The 26,323-nt window shown below is 40.0% G+C and overlaps 1 protein-coding gene across 5 annotated transcripts in view; it reads left to right on the top strand.

Annotated features, from left to right (window-relative positions):
• Positions 1 to 26,323, top strand: part of KYNU (kynureninase) — a 58,466-nt gene that overhangs the window by 30,748 nt on the left and 1,395 nt on the right. For all 5 annotated transcript variants that reach the window (XM_063161575.1, XM_063161574.1, XM_063161576.1 and 2 more), the window contains 5 exons: positions 3,024 to 3,122; positions 3,886 to 3,959; positions 20,691 to 20,743; positions 22,199 to 22,284; positions 25,958 to 26,188. In XM_063161575.1, the coding sequence (XP_063017645.1) occupies positions 3,024 to 3,122; positions 3,886 to 3,959; positions 20,691 to 20,743; positions 22,199 to 22,284; positions 25,958 to 26,188 (543 nt within the window). The remainder of the gene's footprint in view (positions 1 to 3,023; positions 3,123 to 3,885; positions 3,960 to 20,690; positions 20,744 to 22,198; positions 22,285 to 25,957; positions 26,189 to 26,323) is intronic.

The raw sequence follows: 26,323 nt of genomic DNA, 5'->3' as shown, positions 1-26,323 counted from the left end.
TGCAAGAGGCTCATCAGCAGGCTGGGGAGGATGTAACAGTTTTCCTTGTTTCATACTTTCAAGCTTGCTCTAGAGGATGGAGGAGGCTGAGTTGTTTTATTCTTCTGCAAGTGAAGAAATGTCTGACTTTTAGGAGACTCTACCTTTCAAATACAATTTTAATTTCATAAGTTATATCGTACTTTCAACTGACTCTGAACTGTTATGTAAAATATTTTAATCTCTTGAGTCCCAGTAGGAAGAGCTTTAAGATCCTTCATCTTCATTTCTTTTCCTGTCTCTCTTTCTAAATGTCCCAGCTTTGCTGGCATGAAGCTGTCATTTCTCTCCCTCTCTCCAAATGTCATTGTCCACGCTGAGTCGTTACCTGCTGGTTATCAGCAGCTACCCAGACACTTGGCAGAAATGACTTTTAGATGTTAGAATGAAACAGAAGAGGCAGGGGAGTGCACATGTCCTCTCCTTTGCCCGGAGCAGATGGAGAGCTCTGTTTTCCCCCCAGTCTGGGGAAGCGCCGTTCCCACGCAGTCCTGGTTCGGCGTGGCTTGTGCAGGGAGAGCTGCTTCAGTTTGTTTTACTTTTTCCCCGCAATCTGTGTGGCTAAACATTTGCTGTTTGTGTGACTCAAGTGCCAGACACCTCCCTGGGAAAGCAAACCAGCACACCCCATCTTGCAGATGACGACTCGAACAAACTGGTGCGAGTGGGCGTTTCTGAGACGATGCAGGAACCCTGTCAGCTCCGAACCCGAACCTCCCGTGCCTCACTATTGTTAAACACTGCCCAGTAGGATCTGCCAACCAGTTTCAAAGGGTGAGGAGCAGCTAAAGGAGTTCAGGAGGATGGCCCATGGGTGTTATGTCAATGACCTCCCCTTTTGTTCAAGCTTCAATCTGTTCAATCTGTTGCAGCCACTGTCAGTGCCCAAGAATGTTTGTCCATGTCAAGGTCACACATGTGGATGTGGTTATGGAGCCTCATTACTGTGAGGGCATCCAACTGTCCCAAGCTATCTCCTCCTACCTCCCATCTACTGTAGTTTCATTATTCAATATTATGTGTTTGAACATTATTTTTATAGAGTATACGGCGTACTGACAGGGAAAGGACAACTGGTTTTGGCATATGATTTATAGAATTAAATTTCTTACATGCTTTTTCTTTATGAGAAAATTCCTTTTTTTTTTGTTTTTCTTTGTTTCAGTTTTGATAATGTACAGACAGACACATGCATTCTGCAAGACTCTCATCTGTTATTCCTGGTTTCCACTGAAACCAGTGCATCTGTCATAGAATTGCTTCCAAAAGTTTGTGTGGGATGTATGTACCTGTTAAGGTTTAAATCTAGTCAACTGAAGTTTTGAAGTTAATGTCTTAAAACCCTACGAGAATCTCCCTATTCATTGGCAATTAGCTTGAGTTTGCTGAAGCTTTTTTCTCTGATCCAAAGCCATTTTATCCCTGGATGAGAGCATTCCCATTGGAATTCAGCGTGTCCCGGCCTCTCTGCATTAGCTTCACCATTCAGTTGATTTCTCTTAACTCAGATCTCTGTGTCCCTGTGAAATCAAGCCACCATGGATATTTATTGGGACTGTAGTTCCAACATTTAGATCACTCAAAGTCTGTGGCAGTGAGTTTTCTTCCCATCGTTTTGGAGTAATTTTTCAAGCTGATAACTTCACAAATATCTCCATTAGAATTAACATGTCACATCTTAAAATGCTGCTCTGTACAAATTGTTATCTAGTTTATACAGAAGATTAAATATACCAAAGTACTGCTTAAATAATTTAGCTAAGACTCCCTCCATGCAAGAAACAGCAGGAGATTCTTAAAAAAACCCTTTGTTTTATTATTGGACGTTGATTTTTCTGAAGCCTGTGCTTTCACTCTTATTCCTACCCTGCTGCTTGCAAGCAAGCTGTTTGTGTTTTAAAAGCAAAATGTAAAATAGCATTTAATTTGTAGTCCAGGCACAAAAAGCAGTTTTATTTCTCTGCTCTTAAATAAATAGCGAAGCTTCGAATAACTTTTTAGTTTAAAAATGCTGCCATCCAGTGGTTATTTCATGTGTAAAACTCATACTTTTAGATCTAGAAATCTCTCCTTAGATATTGGGTTTCCCCCTTTTTTCTCAGTGTCCTGTGTAAATTGTTCTTATGGCAAATACAAGATTTTTAACAGAGAAATAGCAGATTCCTTCCTTTTAAGGACAAGTATAAAATTTCTTAAAGATCAAGGCATTGCATAAGCTGCTATCTCATCCATTTGGATCCCCCAAAGAACAAGGTCCTCCTTGTTTAAATACCAGGGACACCTTGGGCATGAATATATATTGGAATGTAATTGTTCATGGGTAACTGGCATCATTATGACCATTACTGCTTTGTCTCTGCCTGGGGTTTGTTGTGCCATACAGGAAGTGTTTGTATTTATGCATTTGTTTTCGATACTTTTTTCAAATGATTCCAGTTCCCTGCACAAACAAAACTTCAAAAATCTAAACCCTATCCAAGCATCCTTGAAGACAAATCACAGAAAAATTGCTGATTTCTGTGAGTATCTGTGGTGTAGAAAACTTGTTTCTAGTAATCACTAAGAACAGATGGGACTTGATGGATTAATCATAGAAGGGTTTGGGTTGGAAGGGACCTTAAGGATTGGCCTTTCCCAACCCCCTGCCATGGGCAGGGACAGCTTCCACTATCCCAGGTTGCTCCAAGCCCCATCCAACCTGGCCTTGAACACTCCCAGGAATGGGCCAGCCACACTTTCTCTGAGTAACTTGTTCCAGTGTCTCACCACCCTCGCAGAAAAATATTTCCTCCTACCATCTAACCTAAATCTCTCCTTTTTGAGTTTAAATCCATTCACACTTATCCTGTCACTATCTGCTTCTGTAAAATTCTCTAGGTAGTCTAGATATTGAGAGCAAGTTAAGCTCTGAAGGAGCTATTTTCAAAACAATCACAGTGATGATTATCTTAATAAGTAACCCAGTAATCATCTCTTTCCTGCAGGGATGCCTTGTTGGATTCGACCTGGCTCACGCTGTTGGGAATGTGGAGCTTCATTTGCATGACTGGGGAGTAGATTTTGCCTGCTGGTGCTCCTACAAGGTAAAACAGATTCGTTGCTGGAGACCGTTTTCCATAATGTCACTCATCTCATGGGTCAGCACACAGGTCAGGTGAATAAGAGCTGCACCTGAACAGCTGAACAAGACTTGGCTGAATCTCTGAATTCACCACAGCAAAGAGATGGACACTGACTTTATTGGGGCCTTTGTTATGAGTGATTCCAAAGAGTGGCAACGACCTACACGGTCTTGTGGATGTGAAGTGGATACTCGTGGTGGTTAAACATCCGCCCTGTGGACATGGGATCAGGGGCTCTTCTCTTATTTCTTACACCAAGAAGGTCTCACAGCTATAATATTCTATGAAGTGGTCCCCAGACAATAGAATATTCTTGTCTAAACTTTAATAATTTCACATCACAGACCAATGTATCTTTAGTTCCTCTGACTCCTAGTGAGATTAAGACTCGTCAGACATAGTCAGATGAATTGTTTGATGACTTTGCTATATATATGATATATATATAGCAAATACATATGGAACTGTTTCAGATGTACTTCAATTTTCTGGCCTCTTAGACTTCAAATACCATATGTAAGCCAAGAGAGATACTTTTAAAACTAATCTGAAAAATATATCTGCTTTTACCTCCATCAGCACTTTATGACAAATGCTAAGATCTCCATCTAGAAATCACTCGATATGTTAAAATTGGTTTGTTTTATAGATCAGGGTGAGGGAAGGAAAGTGATACTTTACAGATAATGAGCACGACATGTACGTGTTGATTTATTCTTTGCAGTATTTAAATTCTGGAGCAGGAGGCCTTGCTGGTGCCTACATTCATGAAAAGCATTCCAAGAGCATTAAACCAGCGTAAGTATTTTTCCTAATAATGGATTTCCAAATAAAAGGTTCTGTAAAGTTTAAATGGGAAACAACCTTTCCTTTCAGAATTGAGATCTGAAAGTGAAATTGTGTTGATTTGTAGCCATAGAATATGGGCATGTGAATCTATACATATATTTATAGAAACAGAAGAAAATTTTAATTTCAATACAAACTCATAGGGCTAATATTTGTTACTGATTTATTGCTTCAATGTAAAGAGTAGTAAAAGTTTAGACAATTTGGTTGTCTGATTTTGTTACTTCAGATGAGTTGCTTTACACTAAGTTTAGTAAATTTTGAAATTGCTAATGCACATGCTCACATCTAAAATCCATTTCCTCCTTTGAATCTGCTATCAGTTCTTAACTAAATAGAACCATAAAAGAGAGTGTTGGTAATATTAAAATAAAGCATCCTAAATCATGTCTATGAGGCTGCTTAATATAAGGAGAATATTTAACATCTGCCTTTAAAAATGGATTTTAAATAACCATTGAAGTCTTTGGTTGGTGAACAAAATCAAAGACAGTTTCAACACTGTGCCTAATAGCTCTTTAGTAGTGGCACGTTTTCATTAAAATTATATCCACTGGTAAAGCTAGGAAGTATTACATGGAGATCTGTTCTGAAAGACTGTATAATCCATGGAAAGCTGAGCTATCAGCTGAGGTTAGCTGCATTAACAAAAATACCTGTTATTTAAGGCATTTTATGGCTATACTCTGTATATTAAGAACAGTGGCATAAATACTTTTAATGCACTGACAAATGTAAACATTTCTGGCTGTAATGCTTGGAGAAATTGCTGGCACTTCCTTTTATTTTAGCTTGAAGAACGCAAACTAAATCAGGTTCCAGAGACAAATAATATTATAATAAGCAGCTTTGCTGCACTGTGTGCTGGTTTCAGACTGTCTAGACTCCCAGGAGATAACAAAATAACGCTGATAAGTTCTTTTCAGTCACCCATAACAGAAAACTCATTAGGATGACATATGACCTGTTGTGAGCTGATTCCGACCTTATATGTGAGCACGGGCAAAACTTATTGGAGATCTGGATATTTCTTCTGGAAAGGTTTTTTCCTGCTCCCCTGTTGCGAGGTGCGGGCATTGCTCCCATGGCCACACCTGGTTTTGTGACTCCCACGGATCCTGGTATGGGGAACTGGGAAGATGCTGAACAGTGGAAAAAATGTGAAAAATTACAGAATAGCTATAGGTGGAATGAATTAAATATCCAGGACCTTCAGTCTTTCTTCCTCCTTAATGACACTTTGGAACTTTTCTGAGGATACCAGCTTGCTATTTTAGGTAAGAGTTTAGATTAGTTTTCCCTGAACCAACTCCTTCATACATAGTCATTAATTTGGATACTGAATATCTTAAATGAAATTGCCTATATGGAATAGGCTTTTCCAGCCTGGGGACAAATTACAGATATAATTCCAAACTTCCTGCATCGACCCTATGCATTATTTAATCATAGTTATTTCATATTTCCCGAGATTTGATAATCACTCATCAAATTGTTTGTAGTTCCTATGCCCCCATTGCATTACTTTTCTTTCTTTCCTGCAGCAACCAGCCATTTCTGGTCTCCAAATAAGGCACTGAGACAAAGGAGAATTTGTCTATGTCAAAGTATTCAATTGTATAGCTGATTTAAATGCAGAGCAATTTGCTGTATGTTGTACAATCGAATAGAGTGGAATTTAACTGCTCGGGAAGTTGCAGGCTGTGCGCTGTAGCTGCAGAGATTCTGGCTGTCATCTGAACCAAGGATGACACCCAGTGGCCACACAACTTCAGTCAAGAGCAGAGGCACCAACCACTTGTTTCTTTGCACCTCAGCCCACACACGAGCAGGGAATTAAATTCCAATCCAGCTGACACCCTTTTGTCGTGTAATACTGTCTGAAATACTGCTCTAACTCATGGCTGGTTTTAGAAGAGTCACTTTTTACTCACCTATATAAATTTTTTCTAATTCATCTCATCCTTCATATTTCCTGCAAGTTATCGACTAGGTAGTTATTTTAATATGGAAATAATCTATTGTGTGTTAATGGGAAAATGTGTGTCCTGACTGTAATTCAGGGAGGCAGAACATTTGTCTTTTACTGTCTGAGGCTGGGGCAAAAAGGACTTACTGAAAATAAAACAGCTCGGTACAAAATTTCACTTTTAAACTCCCCAAACCCACTGCACATCTCCAAAGGAATGAATTTATTTTGGTTTAACTTCTCCTATTTTTGTGAGTATGCTTTGTCTTATGCCCAGTTTAGGAAACTGGGTTTGTTCCTCTCCAGCTGCTCCCTCCAACAACAAAACATTTATTTGCAGCTTTCTTTTAAAATGCAACTTGGGATAGAATTGTTAAAGTATTTCAAGCATTTAATAGCCTTACCATCACTTCATGACGCCACACCAGAGCTGTTTTCTGCTTTGGGGCTGCCTCACTGCAAACCTCTGCAACCCAGACCTGGAGTAAATCAATAATACCTTGGCATGTCCCAGCAGACAGAAGGCAAACCAGTCCCACTCTTCTTCATGGAAGTGCAAGCTTCCCACCAGAGTTATAAAGTTGGGAATTCAGTATCTGGGGAAAGGGTTTATGCCTGAGGGCAGGGCTTGATCTTTAGATCGGGTGGAAGCTGAGGGTGATGGAGTCTCCCATGTCCTGCTGTTGTTTTGTGTCACTGCAAACACCACCCTGCAGTCCTGCAAACTCCTTGGTTTAGCTCGGGATGGTTCTCTAATTCACTGCAGGGGCCATGGGTCTAAAAGTGACATGTTGTAACCAGCCCAATTAACATCTCCACCCAAGCATGTGGGCAGTGCTTTGCTAGTCCCCATCTTTGTCCTTAGGGCAGCAAAACTGCATCAATCTGATATATATGGGTCTGATCTATCCCCATTCTCCCATGATCTCACCTCCTTTGAAGTCTCTCTTAATACTCAAATAGCTTTTTTAATACCTGCTCTATATATCACAATGCAATATATTCCTGGCTAATTGTGTGAGAGTGATTTCTTTATAGGAAGGTTTCAAATAAAAAGAAAAAAGGATCAGGAGAGAGCAGAGCTATGAAATACTACTGAAACCATCAGGCTGAGCCTGTGCCACCAGGTTGCCATGTAAGTGTTGCAGAGGGGAAGTTTCCAACACATAGAGAGCACTGAAATGACCTACTGATACTGAAATTTTGCTCGTCTAGCTGTTTGAGCTCCAGAAAAATTTTAGTTTTTTAAATTTTTCAGTCAATTTTAATTTTGAAATTTTTGAGATCCAGAAAAATTTTAGTTTTTGAAATTTATATATATATATAAGAATATATATAAATATATATTCTTATATAATAATATATATTCTTATATAGAGTATCAACATTTTTATATTCTCAGTTTACAAAAATGATAACTTGAATTCCCAAGCAATTTAGATGCAATGAAATGTGACTGTTTGTGAGCAACTGGGGTAGAAGATGCTTGAGTCAGGTGTTTCCAGCAGGGTATTTGCAGCTGTAGATGGGCAACAGGCTCAGCTCTGCTGCCAGAGGGTGAAAGGGACAGGAAGAGTCAAATTTGCAGAGCCTTGAGACACTAAACTAAGTAAAAGTAAGGCACAATTTAAACAGATGAAAGAGAAATAAATGTATGTAAAGCAGTCAGGAAAATAATAGATAAACCCTTGCAGAGGATTAAATAAATGAAAACTGTACAGTGTTTAAAATGAAGGGATTTATCAAGACTTTTGCCCACACTACTAGCAGCAGGTGGTGCTTAAAAGTGAAAAGTTTCTGTGATGTGGAGAAATGCTGCATGTGCAGGAAGCAGTTGATGTCCAAAGATTGTCCAAAAAAAAAAAAAAAGTTTAAAAGAGCAAGAAGCAAAAAGGTAACGATTTCATATTACCTTTGAGGAACAAAGGGCACCTTCAGGCAATTTCTTCACAGGCAGAGGTGAGATACCAGCTCTTTTTCTTATACTACTTCCCCTTTTGGTATTTTGATGCCAATGAAAATGCCAGAGCACAAATAGCTTCCTGCTACTTCTTTATAGAGACCCGCACAGCTTTTTTTGGTATGTGAACTCTAACCCTGGTGTCAGATAAATAGAAATATGCTACTCCAGCTCCTTATACTTTTCCCCTTCCCATTTTTCCCAGGTGCTCTGGATCCCCATCCTGCTCCAGTGCAAAGCTTCTCTCTCCAGTAACTGTTATGCAAGAGGTTGCTCTACACCTTCTAGGACTGGTAGCTCCCACTCCTTTGCTCATTTTCTTGATTTATGAGGACATATCACATTAGTCTTCTTTTTTGAATTAGAGTCACATAATCCCCAAAACAAAGAGCTGAATCTTCTGCAAGACTGCTGAAAATAATGTAACTCTGGAGGAACGTGAGTTGGAAGTCAAGGACAGTCATAAAAGGATTTGGAAGGTTGTTTTACTGTACTGGAAAGAACTAATGCTGATCTTTAGAATGCTTCTAGGAATCATGGGATTATAGAATGATTTTGGTTGGGAAGGACCTTAAAGCTCATCTCATTCCACCCCCTGCCATGTCAGGGACACCTTCCACTGTCCCAGGTTGCTCCAAGCCCTATCCAAACTGGCCTTGGACATTTCCACATCTTCTCTGGGCACCCTGAGTCAGGGCCTTTCCATCCTCAGAGGAAGGAATTTCTTCACTCAGACTGAGTCTTCTACTCAGGCTTTACTCAAATAATAGGCCAAGATGGTCCATTTCTCACTGGCCTATTTAATTTTTCTCCTCAGAACTACTGGAAGCTTTATCAGAACAGAGCACCTTGTCCTGGTCAAGGTGCACAGGAGGAGAAGCGGCACAGAGACTCGTAGGGAAGCTGTGCTGAGTGCAGCCAGGTGGGCAAGTCAGTGGTGACAGATGGCAGTGAACATGCTGCTGTTTCCAGAAGGGTTCTCCCTGCTCCTGCTGGACTCAGACTGTGGGTTAATGTAAATAAACCACTCCTGCAGCGAGCACGTGTCCCCTGAGTGCATGAAGTATCCTGTGCTAAGGTAGAAATGAACTGTTGCTTTGCCAAGGAGATGAGAGCAATTTAGCTCCTTGAGCTAATTTAGAAACCAAAAGTTAAAACCTCCCTTGGGAAGAGACTGTTTAGGAATAAAGCTATCGGCTAATTAGGCTTAATTGCATTGTCTTGGGACAAGTGATTTATTAGGCCAATCTACACCCATGATGGGCCTGCAGGGGTGTGTTCTCGGATTCACCAACTGCATGGCAAATATCCAAGAGCATTTTTTAACTTTGGAGTGAGTCTCTGGGAGAAAAAACGAGAGGTTAATGTGCACTCACATCATCTATTCCCATTCTTTTTCTTCGGCTCCTTTTATGCGGCTCCCATGATTGTCTCCTTGTTCTCTGTCAAGCATTTTCTCTCTCTCTTCCTTCAAATCCTTCCCTTGTAATTAAGCTGCATCTTCAAGCAATCTCACCTCTTTTCTCATTATAAATGTTCTTGTTCTTTCCTTCCTGAAGGTCTTCCTCTTTGTTTCGTCACCTTTGCCCTGGCTGGATTTTAAGGTGATTGTAAAGGTGTTGTGTGTGAACTTCACATCACCTGTGGGGTGAGTGAGGAAGAAATGTGCTGCTCTCATTCCCTGAGTGCACTCCCATGCATTTTTCCTCCTGGATCACACTGAAGGGACATCACTTCATGTGCTGTGCCGTGGTCCTGTCCCCCTCCCAGCCTCGGGAATGAGAAGGAGGTGGCTCTGTTCCTTCCACATTTGCTTTCCCATCTGCAGTGCCTGGAGCTTTCTCGTGGATGGTGTAAGACACAACTGCTCAAACACATGAAAGGAGCCAACCGGCTTAGCCTGATGGAAAGGTGAATGTAGCCTGGGGGCGACTCTTGCATCCTGTTAACTAGCAAGGAAGGGATCCTGGGGCTCTCCTTGGAGTCTGGATGGTTGCTGTGATTTTCCCTTGCATTTCAAAGGCCGTGTGTTGTTATCTGCCTGCTCTGTGTGCCTCAGTTCTCCACTTCCAGGCAGGCAGGTTTGAAAGCACTCTGCTGTGTCTTGATTTTTCCAAATAAGACAAAGCAGCAAGCTTCCTTCCTGCTGAATTAATTTATAGAAATGCAACATTGGTACTGGTGCTACACATTTCTAAGAAAATGGAAAGAAAACCTTCTTTGCCTGCTTTTTTAGCAAGTCACAAAAAGAGGAGTTATTTATTTTCTTATCCATTCATCTGTGTGTTTCTGTAGCCACCTCACAGAATCCTTCTACATTAGGGAGGCAAGAGTTTATTTTTAATGATAAAAACCTCTAGTAAATCTTCTGCTGTTTCCACTAAGAGCTCACTTACCTCTGTGCAGAAATGTGCTGGAACTAATGCAATTTTGCATCTGGGATTTCCTACTAGATGTTGACTTACTTTAGGTGTTTGATCATTTTTCACTTTTTCTACTTCAGAAATTTTGCAACTTTGTATGAAGCTTTTCTCCTAAGATTCTCAGTTAAACCTGGAGTCTGCACATGCCCTTTAAAAATGAGATTTGCTCATGCTTTTGTATTGGTTCATTAGACCACAATGGGAAAATGTGTCTAATTTCTCCCTACAGAATGTGCTTTGAGGTCATGGTATGGCTTCAAACTGCTCTAAGCTGAAAGCACCAGCAAGAGCCTTTATGCTTTTGTGCCATTAGCAGTCACCAGTTTTCTCTCCATTTCTGTCCCCTGGAGCATGTTCCTGTAACTCTCAGCTACGTGTTCTGATGGGGTTTTGTGCTTGGGATGTCTCCCAGAGCTGTCTGTGTCCCTGCCCTGGCTGAGCAGCTTTCTGCCTTTAGCTGCAGCTCTGGAGTCGCTCATACAGCTCCTGTTGGGATTCATGTCCCAGCCAGCACCTGACTCAAACCATAAGCATTTTCAAGGGCCATTGCTCAGGTTAAGGAAATAATTCAGTCTTGTTACCTTTTGCTAAGCTGGCATTCTGGATTTGTGCATGGGTGCATTATGAAATGGTTTTTCTTTCTTTTTTTTTTCTTTTTTTTTTTGCTTGGTTTAACACTTGTGCTTATTTGTTTCCTGTTGTTCATGGGGTTTCTAATCCTCATATTCCCTCTTTCTCCTGGTTAAAACTTCTTTCCAATACTGAACTAAGATAAGGTCTAACCAGGTCAGAAACCTTCATATTTTTCTTTTGTCTCCCTTAAACAAATCTATTTTATCTTAAAGTCCAGCAAAAGACATCCACAGCCTGCTGCCTTTTATTTCTTACCCATCTCCACCTGTCTTTGAATCAGGAGCTTCCTAGAGGCCTTCATGACATACATTGTCTATTCTTGCCCACTCGCTGTAAGCCATCCTTCCTCTCACTTTCCATTTGTGAAATACTTATTTTCGCACCTCTTTGTCGCTGCTGGTCAATTTTTACTGTCACAGTGGCTACTCCTCATTTTTCACTGCAGTAATTTTCAGTGCTTGCTGGCAGCTCCCTCTTGCTGCCTTCCCCTGTGTGGAAACTGCAGGGCAGCTCCAGCTGTAGGGAGCTCACTCAAGTGTCTGCAGACGAGTTTCTAGTGAGATGCTGGGAGAAACACAGAATCTTCCCTTTCCCTTTCCCTTTCCTTTCTCTTATTTCTCAGTCAGCATGACATCAATTCACTGATCTCATCACACCAGTGCAGCAGTTTTGGGAAAATGTTAGGTTCTTTCTGCCCCATGCCATGAAAAACAGCTGCTCAACGTGAAGAATTATTTAGTATTTTCCTTCGCTGTGTACAGATTATTGAGCAAAAATTGAATAGTTTCCTACTGAAATCTAGTTTATCAGTATCCCTCTGTTTTCAACTGAGAGTTTTCTGAGATGACTTTTGAGCAACCAATTGTGAGCCAGCGCAGGGAGATTTTGTCAGTGCGTGTTGAAGGTCAGAGTTGCAGGTACAGTTATTTTCTGACAGGATAATAAGTCCATAGAAAAGTCCTTATTTGATGATTCTCACCTGTTTAGTGAGAAGAGCCTGGAGCTCCTGGACCTCATGTCAAACATCACATACTTACATTCGACCTCATGTCAAAATGGATTTAGACCCCATATAAATAAATAACATAAATTTAAGACTCTTAAATGTACCTCCTACTGAAAATTTGGGCAATGGCAGCCCAATAAAAAAGGTACCTAAGTCACATTGTTCTAGTTTTCTAGTGATGGATGAAATTTTATCTTTTTGAGGAGAAACTCTTTCAAATAACTCTGAAAGATGCACATTTCTGTTTTCCTTTAATTATTTAATGTCTTAGATTTCAGCTGAAAAACTTCATCTGAGTTTTCCTCCTTCAGTATCACTTAGTAAAGGTTTTGTAACACAACTACTGGATTCTGTGGCAAATTCGCTGGCAGTTGAAACTATGAATTCAATTAGTTCTAGCCACCGTAGTTAAAAAAAAAAATCTCATCTGATGTGGATTGCTTCTTGTTTCAGGCAAAGAGCAGAGGTGATAACTTGCATTTTAGCTAATAAGGATTCTGGTATGATAAAGGTCTTGCATTAATATTGTGATTAGTCTATTCAGAAACAAGAAAGACTTCCCAAATCTTAAAAAATGTATATTGTATTTCAGTCAGATATATTTATTGTTTAGAAATCTATCTAGATATCCTCCCCTGAAAGATTTATTCAAGGGATTGCAGAGACTGTATAGTTCAGTAAACACATCATAGTAATCAAAACTATCTAAGTCTCCTTTAAGTCAGAATTCACATTTAAAAGTAGCTCTAGGAGGGACTGTTGCTTTCACTTGTTTAATTTAATCTGTTTGAAACAGCCTAGAAAAAAATGTATGGAATTCCTAAAGAATATAACATGCTTTTTTTAACCACCATAAAATAATTGAGAGCTATTCAGTACTTTATAAAAATCACTGAGAACTTTATTAATTTCTCCATGAGTAAATTGGCTCCCTGCTTGATTTTTAATTTCTGGTGTTAGGCAGAATATTCAATTTCCCCTTACTAAATGTGTGAACATACTGTTGGCTGTATTCCCCCTTTTCATATATCTGATATTTGGCCAGTAAAAGTGTTATATGAGCACTTTGTGATAATAGTTGTTCGTAAGCTGATTTAACAGTTTTTAATTCAACTTCATTAGCCTTAGGGGGTTTGTTTTTTGTGAAATCTTCTCCTGGGATTTAATTTAGGCCCCCATTTTGTCTGCTGTTGGATCATACCTTTCCTTTGCCTAATCATGGCGAATGAAATTACTGTCCCTTGTCGCAAGCGCCTCCGAGGTTTGGTGGGGAGCTCTGTGAGGCTGCAAAGGGCCCTGATTGGATTGGCAGCACTGCAGCCATTCCTCTTCCTCGTGCCCTGGCCACAGCAACTTGTTTCCTGCTACAAGACTGAACTCAATCTCCTTTTGTTTTGACCTGGAGGGGTGATATGGGTGGACGTGTTGAAATTGGTGTATTCCCACTTGCGTCGAGCCTAAAACACTAACAAGGTAAAAATCAATTCAGGAAGAGCGTGTGCACCCTCTGTGTCCCAGTAGCCACGAGCTGCAAATCACCTTGTGCTCCACTGACCAAACAGCCCAGGTTTTTCACCCAAGAGCCTCCCTGACTGTGGCAACAGTTTTGTTAAATCACTCACCCCAAAGAACAGCAAAGCTCAGGGAGCTGAGAGCTGCCCAGCTACTTTTGGAAAGAGGGTGATCACTCAAATCTAAAAGATTCTTAATTCCATCCATTGCAGTTGCATAGTTAAGTGTCATTGTTTAAATTATGAGACTCTTTTTTCTGGATTTGGGTCTTTGCTGTTAAAACTTGCTGCTAGGCAGAAAGTGAGTTTGGCTATTTTTTAAGCAAGACAAGCCTCAAAATAGAGGAGAAAAATTGTCTCCCTTTAGATGGTACTGAAAGTGCAAGCCTCTTAACAGAAGAAAAATGTCATGCTATTAGCCTCTAATACAATCACATTACTTTGGTCCTTTGACAAAGTAAAGCCTCATTGATATTAAATATGAAAAGTTACTACTTTCACAGAAGCAACTTTTCATAAGGAGTTTTGATTTTTTTCCACTGAGTTCTAAGAGACTGGGCCATTAATAATATATGGCGCCGCTCACAAGTCACATATGCTTAATAATTAGGAAACATTTGTAATGAGTTGAAAAGGGTAAGGAAAGCAGCAGAGTGTGAGCAAGTCCTAAACTACAGAAGTCTGAGGCTAATAATTACCTGGGCTTCAAAAGCTTTTCAAATCCTAACAACAGATCCTACTTAAAATTAACAGGCACTGCACAGAAGAGAATAATGAAACAAGTCCAAGCTTACCATTTGGGATAAAGGATAGCTAAAAAGATATAAAGGAAGAAAAAAAAAAGGCTTTAAATATAGCTTCTGGCAATCTTGGCAAGGTTTTCTGAAGGAGACTGTGAGAGTTAGGTTGGAAATATTGCTGAAGTCTAACAGGGTAGCTGCTATAAGTCCCTTAATCCCCTGTGCAAATCCTAGCCCTTATAGATATATAGTGTGGGGATACTCCAGAACTGACAGCTTCTCAGTATGGGAAGGTTTTCACCCACACAAGGGGGTTAAAATCGTTGAATTCTTGATTTCAGTGATGAAAACAGGAGTTATTTTTCCATTATTCTTTGTTTTGATTAAACAGACCCCTCATCATCTCAAACATCATTTGAAATGTCTTTTCTCCCTCTCAGTGAGCTGTCAGCAGGGAAGCTCTGGGTGAGAGCAGGACTCTGCTGGGGTGCTCAGGATGGAGAGGGTGGGGTGGAATGGAATAACATTGTCCATCTACTTGGGTTTGTTTTGTTTCAACAGAGATGTAAAATACCATGTGGAATTAAGCAACAGAAATATTGATTTTTAAATTTTTTTTTTAAAACCTTATCAGAAATGCCAGTTAAGTGATCTAGATAAAGAAAAAGATTCAATTCTGAAATGAATAGAAACCTAAATTGGCAACAACTTTGGAGGGTGAGGTGATAATTTGGGGACAGGCTGACAGGAGGGGAAAAAACCAAGTGACATCAGCTTTACCTCCAAATGCCCTTTTCTTATCTGCATATTAAAAAATCCTGCATAAGATGCTCCACATAAATCTTTTCCTTCATCCTTGCATGGTCCTCCTTGTTAAATATGTGAGTACATTTTAACAAATACATTCTCATCCTTCACTTCAGAGTTAGAGCAGTCCTGAGCAGAATTCCTGGAGATGAGGGCTTGAGGCATGGAGAGACCAAATGACTCATCAGTGATCAGACAAGTCTGTGATAGCAAAGAAAATTGAAACTCCTTCTCAAACTCCAGCCAGTGAGCCAAAAAAATGCCATGTACAGCAATGAGCAGGTTTTTCTGTTTTCTTAGTTGGTGTGTGTATGTGTCATTCTATTTATTCTGAGTTTTGGCATTGAATCCAAAGAAACACAATCATGCTCATGTGCTTGCAATAAAATTAATGCCATAGAAATTAAATTAAAACATATAAAAAATGCAATTAGAAAGCTGCAGTAAAATTAATGCAGAGTAGAATGCAAAGAGTTGAGCCCAGCTGTTGGGCCTGGGGACCAGGTCTGTGCTCAGGGGTTCTTCAGTTTGCAGATCTGGGTGACAGCAAGGTAGATTTGAGGGGGTGAGAGAACTGTTTCTGTGAGTTTGGTTTTCTGGTTTGACCTTTGAGTGCAGCAGAATTAAGAGATGCTCCTGCTGAGATCCTGAGCCCTGGGTACATTTTCTATCTGTATTGCATTACATGGAGCCAGGGAACCTGGAGGAATGTTCCTCAGAATATGGAAATAACCTTTCAGTTGAGTTGGAGATTCATATATGGATGCAAAGCATGTTTAGAAATGTTTTGGAGGTTGAGGAGCTGATTGCACTATTTGTTGGTTTGGGATTTAATTTATTTGGTTTGGTTTGGGTTTTTTAATCCTGGAATTTGAAATATGAAAGCTTGGGCTTTGGGTGTGGTACCACCATGTTTTCCTGGGCAGAAGGATGATGGTCCAGCATGGTCAGATGTGCATTGTTCCAGGCTCCAGGCTGGCTCCAGCCTCCAGGCTCTCTATGTCCTTTTGCATTTTAATTTCTAGGGCCTCATGGTTGTTTTTGTCACATATTTCCTGCTAAGAGAGTGATATTTAAGTCACAATTAACCTCTTTCTTCTAAACGTGTGTCACAGTGTCTGTTGCTTGCCCATCTTAGGTATTCAGGGTGTTTTGAGACATGGATGTGCTCCTCAACCAGCAGCTGTGCCATGAACATATAGGACTGCAAGAAACTGAACTTAATGATTGTTTTTGCCCCTTTCATTTTTTCCCAGCCTTTGCAGATATGGCATAAGATCTGCCTGGCTCTGTGTAATGAACTTTGGGAGCAGTGACAAGTCTCATTAACTCCTCAGAGCTGATTCTTTCTCATGGCTGGAACAGTAGCATGAAAAAAATCAAACAAATCTTTGCCAACACCTGGATGCTTTTGCAAAATTAAAGCAATGTGTGAATGAAGAGCTCAGCTGCCACCCAGCAGTTACATCAGCTCCTTTGTGGACACAGCCTGGCCCCAAACTGCCTGTTTATGATTTGGCTTAATCCATCCTTTCATAAACGTAGCATGCTTTGCTGGTATATGCTCCTAATATAATCTAAATAATGGCTTTGAAATTTCCAGCTCGCTTTGTGACCTGATAAGGGAGAGGAAACAAACTGCTCCATGCCCAGGGAAGCTGGAAGATGTAAAATCAAGTGTTACAAATTTCACACTGTATTCCTCTAGCTTTTCAACTTGCCTTCCTCTGGAAGTGAAATGATTATCTCGCACAATATAATGACAGGATACTTCAACACATTGCCCTGGACTGTAAAAGCTGGGCCACATTAATGGCATTTCCCTGTTTTCTGTATCACTACTCAAGAGTTTCTGTCTCTTTTTCTTGCTGAGAAGGGAAATGAGACCCGTGTTGCTCCAGGCTGTAAATTATAAATGAGTAGCATGATCATCTGTAATGCCCAAGCAAAGGTCAGAGGAATTTTTTTTGTATTTTTTCTGTGTTCTTTAACTGGATCTTCTTTGATGTTTACACTGCACATACATCATTATATCCTACACTCCTGCATCATTAATACAACTACAAATGAGATGACTCAAGTTATGAACAACCAGTGCTTCAGTCTAATGCAGACAGATATGAAGGAGGAAAATGAGCTAAATAAAAATACTTATTGGAGGGATTTTTCCATTCTGTAAATGTCCTTAAAGAGAATATGACTAAATAAGAGGATACTCTTCCTTTCTGTAGTAATTTTCCAGTCTAGCAAACCTTTGTTCATTGATTTGTAAAAGAAGAGAACATTTTGGAGTAAAAAAAAAAAAAAAAAAAGGTATTTGAAAATCTTTCAGCAATATTTTAACATTATGTAGCACATGTAAAAATTCTGTGCAAAGACTGCGAGTGGCAGAATTCCCTGGGAGGGTCTCAGTGTTCTCAAGCTGTGAGGACCTAGACAAGGTTGGATGGGTCCTTCAGCAACCTGGTCCAGTGGAAGGTGTCCCTCTCCATGGCAGGGATTGGAAAGAGATGCTTTTCAAGGTGCCTTCTCTGAGAATGCCAAGGCATTCTCTGATGGCAATGGTTTTATTTGAGGCACAGAATGGAACAATCCATTTAAAAGGTTATTTTCTAACAGAAGTGGGCTTGAAAGAACATGTTCACCTTGCAGAAAAAGACACAGCTAGTTTGGCACTAATTTACTCTCTTTTTAGACATGATTTTTCAATGTATTTCAAATATGCTTTTGCTCCAGGGTGGAGAAATGTTCTCTGTGGAGGGGTTCCAGGAGCATCTCTGCTGACCAGCCTTGGGAGGCTGCTGGGGCTATCTGGGACTGGCAGCAGGGTGCTGCAACCAAAGCCTATCTATCACTGAGATAACAATTTTGATTAGTGATGTGTTTAACAGGGGCTCAGTTTGGATAAATTTGCATTTTTTAATTTGTAGTGGAACATTTGCTAAATGAGACCTTTATCTCCTTAGAAGCTGATTTTAACACACTTGCCACAATGGATTTTATCTGCCATGGGAATCATGTAACTTGACAGTCCCATTGCTAACATGTTTAAGGTGTTTTTAATCACAAGCACATCATATATTGCTTTTCAGATCCTTCCACTTTATTTGTTTTGCCAAAAGTTATGGTTTGGAATTCAGAATCTATTTAGATCTTGGTGCCTTTGTTTTTGAGGCAGGAACAGTTGAAATGATGACTGCAGTTCAAAATGCTCACTTTGCATGCAGAGTAACAATTCTTTAATAAGAAATTTTACTGCAGCAAGTTAATGTGCAGTTTTATTGCCTATTATTTTTAGTGAGCATTTATAAAGCGTTATGTTTGGGGTTTAACACCTTAGCTCTCTCCCATCACAACAGGTTGAAATTTGGCATAGCGGTGGCAACCTTCATTTCAAAATTTTCACAGAAAATTGTAAACAGCAAATCGCTATAATTTGTGAAGATTTTGTTAATTTCCACGCTTTGAAGCCTGTCAACTTAAATGTCAAATAACATGACATCCATATGGACCATTAGATCAATGAGAGTGTAGGACCAGAGCTGCCTCAAAGTGCACATCCTGCAGTGACACCTCTGAAGTTCTAGAACAGCCAAAAGAGAAAAAATAAAAAAGAGGAAAAGCAAATTGTCAGATTATGGTAGGAAAGGGCAAGACAGCTAAAACTGTCTTAAAAAAAAAAATCCTTCATTCTGTCATTTTGGAAAAGTTTTGAAATTTCACTTTCCAAGTTGCCTCCGTGGTGCTGCAGCTGAGATCTGGGTTGAAGCCAACTTCAGAATTAGTGAGTTTTGAGCATTTGAAGTGCAACCAGGGGGCTTTTCATCAGCCCTGATCTGGATAATGGTCTGATTGATCTGTATTTTGTCTTTCCTGTCTGGATGCGGTCCAAGTAGAACATAATATTGTTTTCTCCTTCTCACAGACTATTTGTCCAGATGTTTTTTTTCCTTTTGAATTTATTTTCTACTTCAAACCTTTGAAATTCATAGAATGTGTGTAGACATTGATATCAGCAGATTGTTGCAGGAACATGCAATATCCAGGGTTTTCAGTACAATGTTATCTATGAATTATAGAGTTCCTATAAAATAACTGAAACATCTTTTATGATTCAAAGCATCAGTAACACAGTCACTTGGGCAGAGGCTCTGTTGTATTTTTTTTGGGGTGTATTCATTTTGGCAATGTAATATCTCATTTAAAATGGATGTATATTGCACTATTAATTTTCATGGGTCTCAGAATAATAAAAACATCATGCAGCAATAAAGAAAAAAACATCCTTTTCTGTAGAGCCTCTGTTTAGATGCAGCTCACAGAAGTAAACATAAAACCTGTGTTGTTATACAGAAATACGAACTACTTTATTTTACAGTCTGCAGCATTCATATAACAAGTTTCTAACTCAAATGTGGTCTTAATTCTGCAGAGCTCAGCTCTCTTAGGCTAACTGCAAAATGCTCCTTTAGGGAGGGGCCATGACTTCCTTTTCCCTGTCTGCTTCCAGGAAGGCTGATCTACTGTGACCTTTACATATAGACTTATTTATCATTACAAGTTTTGCCAGGCTTTGTTCCTAAAATTTTACTATCTGGTATAGGGAAAAATGAGCAAAACCTTGGCAGAAATGGTGTCCAACATGTCCAGGTCAGGAGAGCTGAGAAGTTCATGAGGGAGTCTGTGATGGGGGGACTTCTTGCTATTGTAAAAGCATTGATACAGGGGAATCTCAAGTAGGACTGGCATTATTAATCACTGATATCTCTGTGTACTGAGGTAAGAAGTGGAGAACCCAAGGGAGGTGGGGGAAAAAGTCCCTGATTTTGCAATATTGGCTTTATCTGCAGTACCCTGGCAGTAGGTGATCCAGTGCATCCAGCTGCTTTAGAAAACTGCTTGTAGCAACGCCCTCAAAGATATTTTCCATTAAACATGAGTTAATAATGTAATTTCATTTTAATGTCCAAGCTAAAACATGTTATTCTTTAAATAATTGTATGGATTTTTTTTCAGGAGATGATCTTACAAAAGGGAATATAGCATTAAATTGCTTTGAGTTTTATTTTAAAGAAAGTTTTTTGGAGAATAAGTTTAGTTCAGGAAAACAAAAGTGTATGCAGAATTCGCACTGATCTCACAGTAAGGACATGGCAAGGCCCACACAATCCTCCTTCCAAGGTCTTGTTTGCTTGTTGCTCATCAAAAAGTCCTTTTCTTGGTGAAACTAAGTCAGATTTTATAGCTCATTTTAGCTTTCAATATTCATTAAAGTTTAAGAGCAGGGGAGAATGTTTTGAATTTAATGCCTTGGAACCACTAGAAATATTTCTGTACTATTTTTTGTTTTGTGAAGTGAATTCAGAGAAAATGGATATTGTTAAAATCAATAGTTAATTGAAAGATCTGATGTGTTTTATTATTTGCAGTAAAAGAGAAATTTTCAAATGGCAATGTTAAGTTTTTAGTGCTAACTCTTCATAGAATTTATTTCATTTTTATGCTATTGTTAGAAATAAAATGTATTATTGGAAATGTATATATTGCTCAATCTTATATAATTCTTAATACTCAAAGCTAAATTGAAAGATATTAAGATGTCTATTAATTTATTTTCTTTAAAAATCTTAGGCTAATTGGCTGGTGGGGCCATGAATTCAAAACAAGATTCCTCATGGAAAACAGTATGTATTTATGCACTCTCAATTTTACCTCATTTGATTTATTTATATATAACTAACTTCACTTCTGTAGCAGTTTGAGGAGAAAGGACAGAACTTTGCATTTCCTCATCCTCAATATGTAAGGCAGTGGAGTTAACAAAATAAATGTTGGAATAAATTTGTGTGTGGGTATAAGGGTTTGACTGTCTGCTCCTAGACATTTTGCTGAAATACCTTCAAAAAGCAGATATAGAATATGGATAAAACTTTCAAAGTATCTCAGTGAATTAAATTCGTAAGTCTCTGAGGAATGAGGATCTGCTATCCTCAGTCACTGGGGTAATATTTTTCTTCAGGATTAGTTCTACAGGAATTAATGAGAAATTATAAAAATTCAGGTAAGGCGACCTGGCAAAAGTCATGAAATCCCACTAATGTTTCAGCATCTCCAAATTTCCTGCACTAGGGAGGGATGGGTTGTAAGACAAACCTGCTCTGAAATATTGTTTATTGTCCCAATACAAAATGAGAACTCCTTTCCAAATCTGGCAGCTAGACTATTCAGCTCCAGTTTAAGCTATGGCAGAGAGAATATCCTGAGGGATCAGGATGAGAAAGGAGATCTTTGGTTTGATTGGTTGTTTTGTTTTTAATATATTTTTAATTTTCTGTGGCAGCGCCTGTTGATGTGGCTTTGGCTGGAGAGCACCTCTCTAATAGCCTCAGTCTGCTCTTTGTTTTCAGACCAAATGCAAGAGAGTGGCACTATGGAAAGCCAGCAGGAGACACAAATTGCCTTGAAATACTGCTAGAAGAAGAAAAAAACGTTGTTTATTCATTTCCATGAGCAGTTTACAGGGGAGAAGTTGGGCATTATAAAATTAGCCAGTCTGCTGTGTGTGAAAAGCGTTTCCTCCGCCGCGCCCTCCCGCTCCGGTGCTGGAGCGTGAAATATCAACGGTGACACAGAACTTACAGCGAGGCTTTTGTAGATTTATTAAATAGATTTTGTGAAATTTCACAGCCCAAAGTCTAGGCAGCTCCTCTCCTTGGCCTGAAGCTACACTTAGCTGCATATGCAGCCTCCCATGTGTCTCATCAGCTCAATAAAGTGAAGGAACGTGACTCCTTGCTCCGCGCGAGCGCGCCTCTGCTGACTTGGAATTCCTCTGCCTCGTGCCAGCCTTAAAAGACATTCAAGTGTAAAGGTGGTTTTAGCACACACCATTTAAACAAATTAATTGCAGTCCTCTGGTTCCCATGAAGCTGCTAATGAGGTCTTCTGCTGGATAAAATTGGGCTTCTCTCGAAGTTGAAAGTATGAGCTGGGAATAGATTACTATTTCCTTTTAATGACCGATTCCTACGGGCCACATTAGGGAAATATTTTACTGTGTGAGGACAGACTTCAAGATAAGGTCCAATCCATTAAAATGAAGAAATCAAAAACACTAATATAAGTTATTCATTTTCCAGAATTACAACTAAGTGAAGGAATTAATGGATTCCGGTTATCAAATCCTCCAATTTTACTGGTCTGTGCTCTGCATGCCAGTTTAGAGGTAAGTAATTGCTTTACTTTGAGCCTGAATTTAAGAGTATAAAAATGTTTAATGAATGCTACGTGTGTTATTGCTGTCTCCCTTTTAAGAAAACTGTGAAATATTTGAACATGGAAGGGGAGAACTAATGAAAAGCAAACAAAATAACCCCACAGCCCTGAGAGACCAAGGCCTTTAATGAATATGCTCATCTCCCCATGTCTCTCACAAACTCTGCTGGAGTTGGACCAACAGTATTTGAGGTTTGCACTTCCAAACCTGAACTCTGGAAATGTGTTTGTCTCTGCTTTTGGGAGCTCAGTACAACCAGCACCTTTATCCCATAGAAATATTCAGGGGTCAAAATCACAGAATAATTAAAGTTGGGAGAGATCTCTGAGGTCACCAAGTCCAACAGTCTCAGTACTACTCATGGGAACGATTGTGCTCAGCATCTTCCTGCAAAGGAATCATGTAAGTCTGAAAAGATGCACTCAGAGCTGCTGCTTCATATTTTCCACCAGTAAACCAGACTTATATCCTTTATGAAAGAAAATTAGGTGTCCTGCCTGTCCTTGATCAGCTGATCCAGTGGCTCAAGGAACCTGTTCTGCCTTTGGTTACAAGCAGAAGAGACAGAAATATCAGCAAATGTTTCCTAAAAGGGGAATCCATGAATGTGGCATAGCTCCAAGCTGTCTTTTCTTTCATTGAATAGTTTCCTGGTGGTCAAAGGAGCAGAGCCCCATCTCTGACCTATCTCTGTGTGAATCACTGACCCTGTGGCTGTGGGAAGGGCAGTGCTGCCATACAGAGCTAATTCCTCCTCTGAAGGTATGATCCATGTGCTGAAACCCTCTGATCTGCTTTGGAGAGCACAGCCCACCCCTGTTTGAGGGCATGGAGCTGTTCCCCAAACACCTGTGTTTCACTTCAAGATGTTTCAGCATTTCCTTGAAGTATGGTTAACCTCTAAAATCAGGACTCTCAGTCTCTGTGGCTCAAAAAGGTGTTACTGAGATTTACCTGCTGTATGCAATATATTCTACTATAAAATCATCCTTAAGCTGGTTTTCAAGGCAGCCTTGGGTAGCAAGGTTTTGCCACCAGCACAAATGGCAGAAATTTATTTCTGGTTAGCATTCCATTAATTCTAGTGGAATGGCTGAGCTGATGCTGGAACAAAGAGCAGGGTCCATATCCCTCTTCTGTATTTACTGAAAAAACAGTATCTTAAGCAGAAAAGTCAGAAAATTGCCAGTTATGATCCCTCCATCATACATGCAACACTGAAGGACTGCAAAGGGCACAGCCATGCTTCTTGTTCCGCCTGACAATTTATTTTTTTGTTTGTTTTTAGTCCTTAAACATCCACTATATTGTTTTAAACTTTATGTGACCTTGGAGAGAAGCTGAAAGCTGTTCTGCCATGACCCAGATTGTGAGTGCTCGGGTTTGTGTGGGCTGGTGTCATTTAGCCCACTGCAGGGAGCCTGGAACAATGAGGGCTGAGCAGTTTCCACTGCCTCCCCTTCCCCTGCCCACATTACCTTTTGGCACAGCCAGGATTTCCCAGTGCTAATTGCTCTGATACAGTGGGAAACAAAGTAGTTTTCATGTCTGGCAAGAGATGGCTAGTGAAATTGCATGCCACCTTCACTGGGACACATTAAGCAGAAGGCAGTGTTTCCAATGGAAACAATGAAAACTGCAAGTGTTAATGGATGTTATTCCTCAATAATGCTTAAAGTGACTGTTATGGCACTGGCTGCTGCCTTTTATGGAAAAAAGGGGAGCGCTCTACAGACACATTTTAAAGACCTTTTTCAAAAAATTTCACCCAGGAGACCAAGTATTCCTTGCATAAACCCTGTGGAAGCAGATATTTGCATGCAGCCTAAGGAGATCCATCCCTCATACTCCTGCAAATCCTGGAGGAACAGGAGGCAGGTCTGTTTTCCCTCTAGTGATGCACTGAACAGTCCTGTGTCTGCTCTGCCTGCCTGGGTGGACAGGGAAGCACCTCTAGATTTTTGTTGACCTGCTGACTGCTGGTGGCTCTGGTCCCTGTCACATTTATTCCCTTGCAAAGTCTGTCTTACAGCATCCACATTCCATTTCACGAGCACAAAATGCAGGGGTTCTTGGTTTTGTGCAGCATCTAGTGGCTGTGATAGCATCAGGGAGTGGGATTTGGGATGTTCTACAAAACAATGATTTCCAGGTGTTGCTGGAATTTGGTGTATTTTGAGTAGGATTCGTCAGGTTCCTCTCTTTATGCTTTTCCAGGTTATGATAAAAGTAATCTTAAAATTGTTACTTCTCTAGTGTGGAACAGTGATTTCTTGAGAGTGAAGATCATGGATTTTCATCCAGGGTACTGCCTTGCCTCTGATTTGCAGCTGCAGTCAGTGGACAGAGAGCTGTCCACAAGCACTGGTGTGCCAGGATGTGATTTGAAGTGGCTGTTGGGGACTTTCATGTTTGTATCCTTGTCATTTTCCCCTGCAGCTAATTCCGTGGGGAGAAGGAAAGGGAGGTTTGAGGAAGGCAGGGCTAAATTGTTTCTGGGGTTGCATTTCCATCATTCCCTGTGATGAAGCCTTTCCAGTGCAAAAGCAGAAGCTGTCTCACCTTCTGCTCCCAAACTCCCCTACACATTGGTCTTGTTTGTGTGGCCAAACAGCACTGTCGTTTTCAAGCAGTCATTTTTTGCATATCTCATGATATTTTTGAGGGCCTGAAACTCGCTGGTTCTTGTAGCTGTGCAGGAGCACAGAGCTATTGAAAAAGAATTCAGTGAATTTGGGTTTTTGGTTTTTTTCTTCATGTGGACTAGAGAGAGCGAGCCTGCACAGGACTTAAACTCAAAAGTCAATTTTTGTATACATGTATATGAAGTCAATTTTAGTACACATTTCATGCTTTCACAGACAAGAATTTCTACACCAGTCATGATGCTTCAGTCTTGGCTCTTGAATTTTGTAATTAGAATGATTCAGTTTGGAAAAGACCTCCAAGATCATTGTGTACAACCATTAAAGCAGCACTGCCAGCCTCACCACCAAACCAGGTCCTCAAGTGCCACACCTCCGTGGTTTGGAACACTTCCAGGGACAGTGATTCCTACCATGGACAGCCTGTTCCAGGGCCTGACCAACCTTTTGGTTAAGAAATTCTTCCTAATATCCAAACTAAGCCTCTCCTGGTGCCACTTGAGGCTGCTCCCCCATTTCCTATCAGTTGTTTCCTGGGAGAGGAGACCAAACCCCACCTGGCTACACCCTCCTTTCAGGGAGCTGTAGAGAGTGGGAAGGTGGGTACTAAAGGCACATGCCAGGGAAGACTTTCATGTGATTTTGAGCTTCATTCTGCACTGTTGCACCTATAGAGGATTTATAGATTCTCTTTAGACATGCAGAGGAATGCTCTCTGAGCAAACTGGCTTTGTGTGCAGGTTTATTTCTGCTGACACAGATGCTTATGAAACTTCTAAACAGTAGGTACAAATACCTGTCATTATCTAAAGCATAACATATCCTGTGTTTTCCAAAGCCCAATGCTGCCATGTTTATGTGAAATGTCTCTCTGGCGTTACCCCTTGATTCCAGTGATAATGTATAGAGAAATCTTTACTTCCTTTTCATTTTCTCCAGCAACACATTCTCATTCTAATGATTCCAAATCATCACAGGTTTTTAGCCAAACTACAATGAAAGCATTGAGGAGAAAATCTGTTCTACTCACTGGTTACCTGGAATACCTGATAAAGCATTACTACAGTGAGGACAAAACAAATCCAGAGAAGCCCTTTGTAAGAATACTCACACCATCTCAGATTGAGGAGAGAGGATGCCAGCTCACTCTATCATTTTCCCTTCCAATCAAATCTGTGTTTAACGAGCTGGAGAAGAGAGGAGTGGCGGTAAGTAAATCAAACTTCATCTTCTTTACAAGTGACAAACTATTAATTTGCTTTTATTCAAATGTAGTGTCATATAAGGCAAAAACCCACTAGGACTGATGATGATTTCTTACAATTTCAATTTTTACTTGTGCA

The sequence above is a fragment of the Melospiza melodia genome, chromosome 8 (genome assembly GCF_035770615.1).
Source record: "Melospiza melodia melodia isolate bMelMel2 chromosome 8, bMelMel2.pri, whole genome shotgun sequence".
Lineage (NCBI taxonomy): Eukaryota > Metazoa > Chordata > Aves > Passeriformes > Passerellidae > Melospiza > Melospiza melodia.
This window is presented reverse-complemented; position numbering and strand designations above follow the sequence as displayed.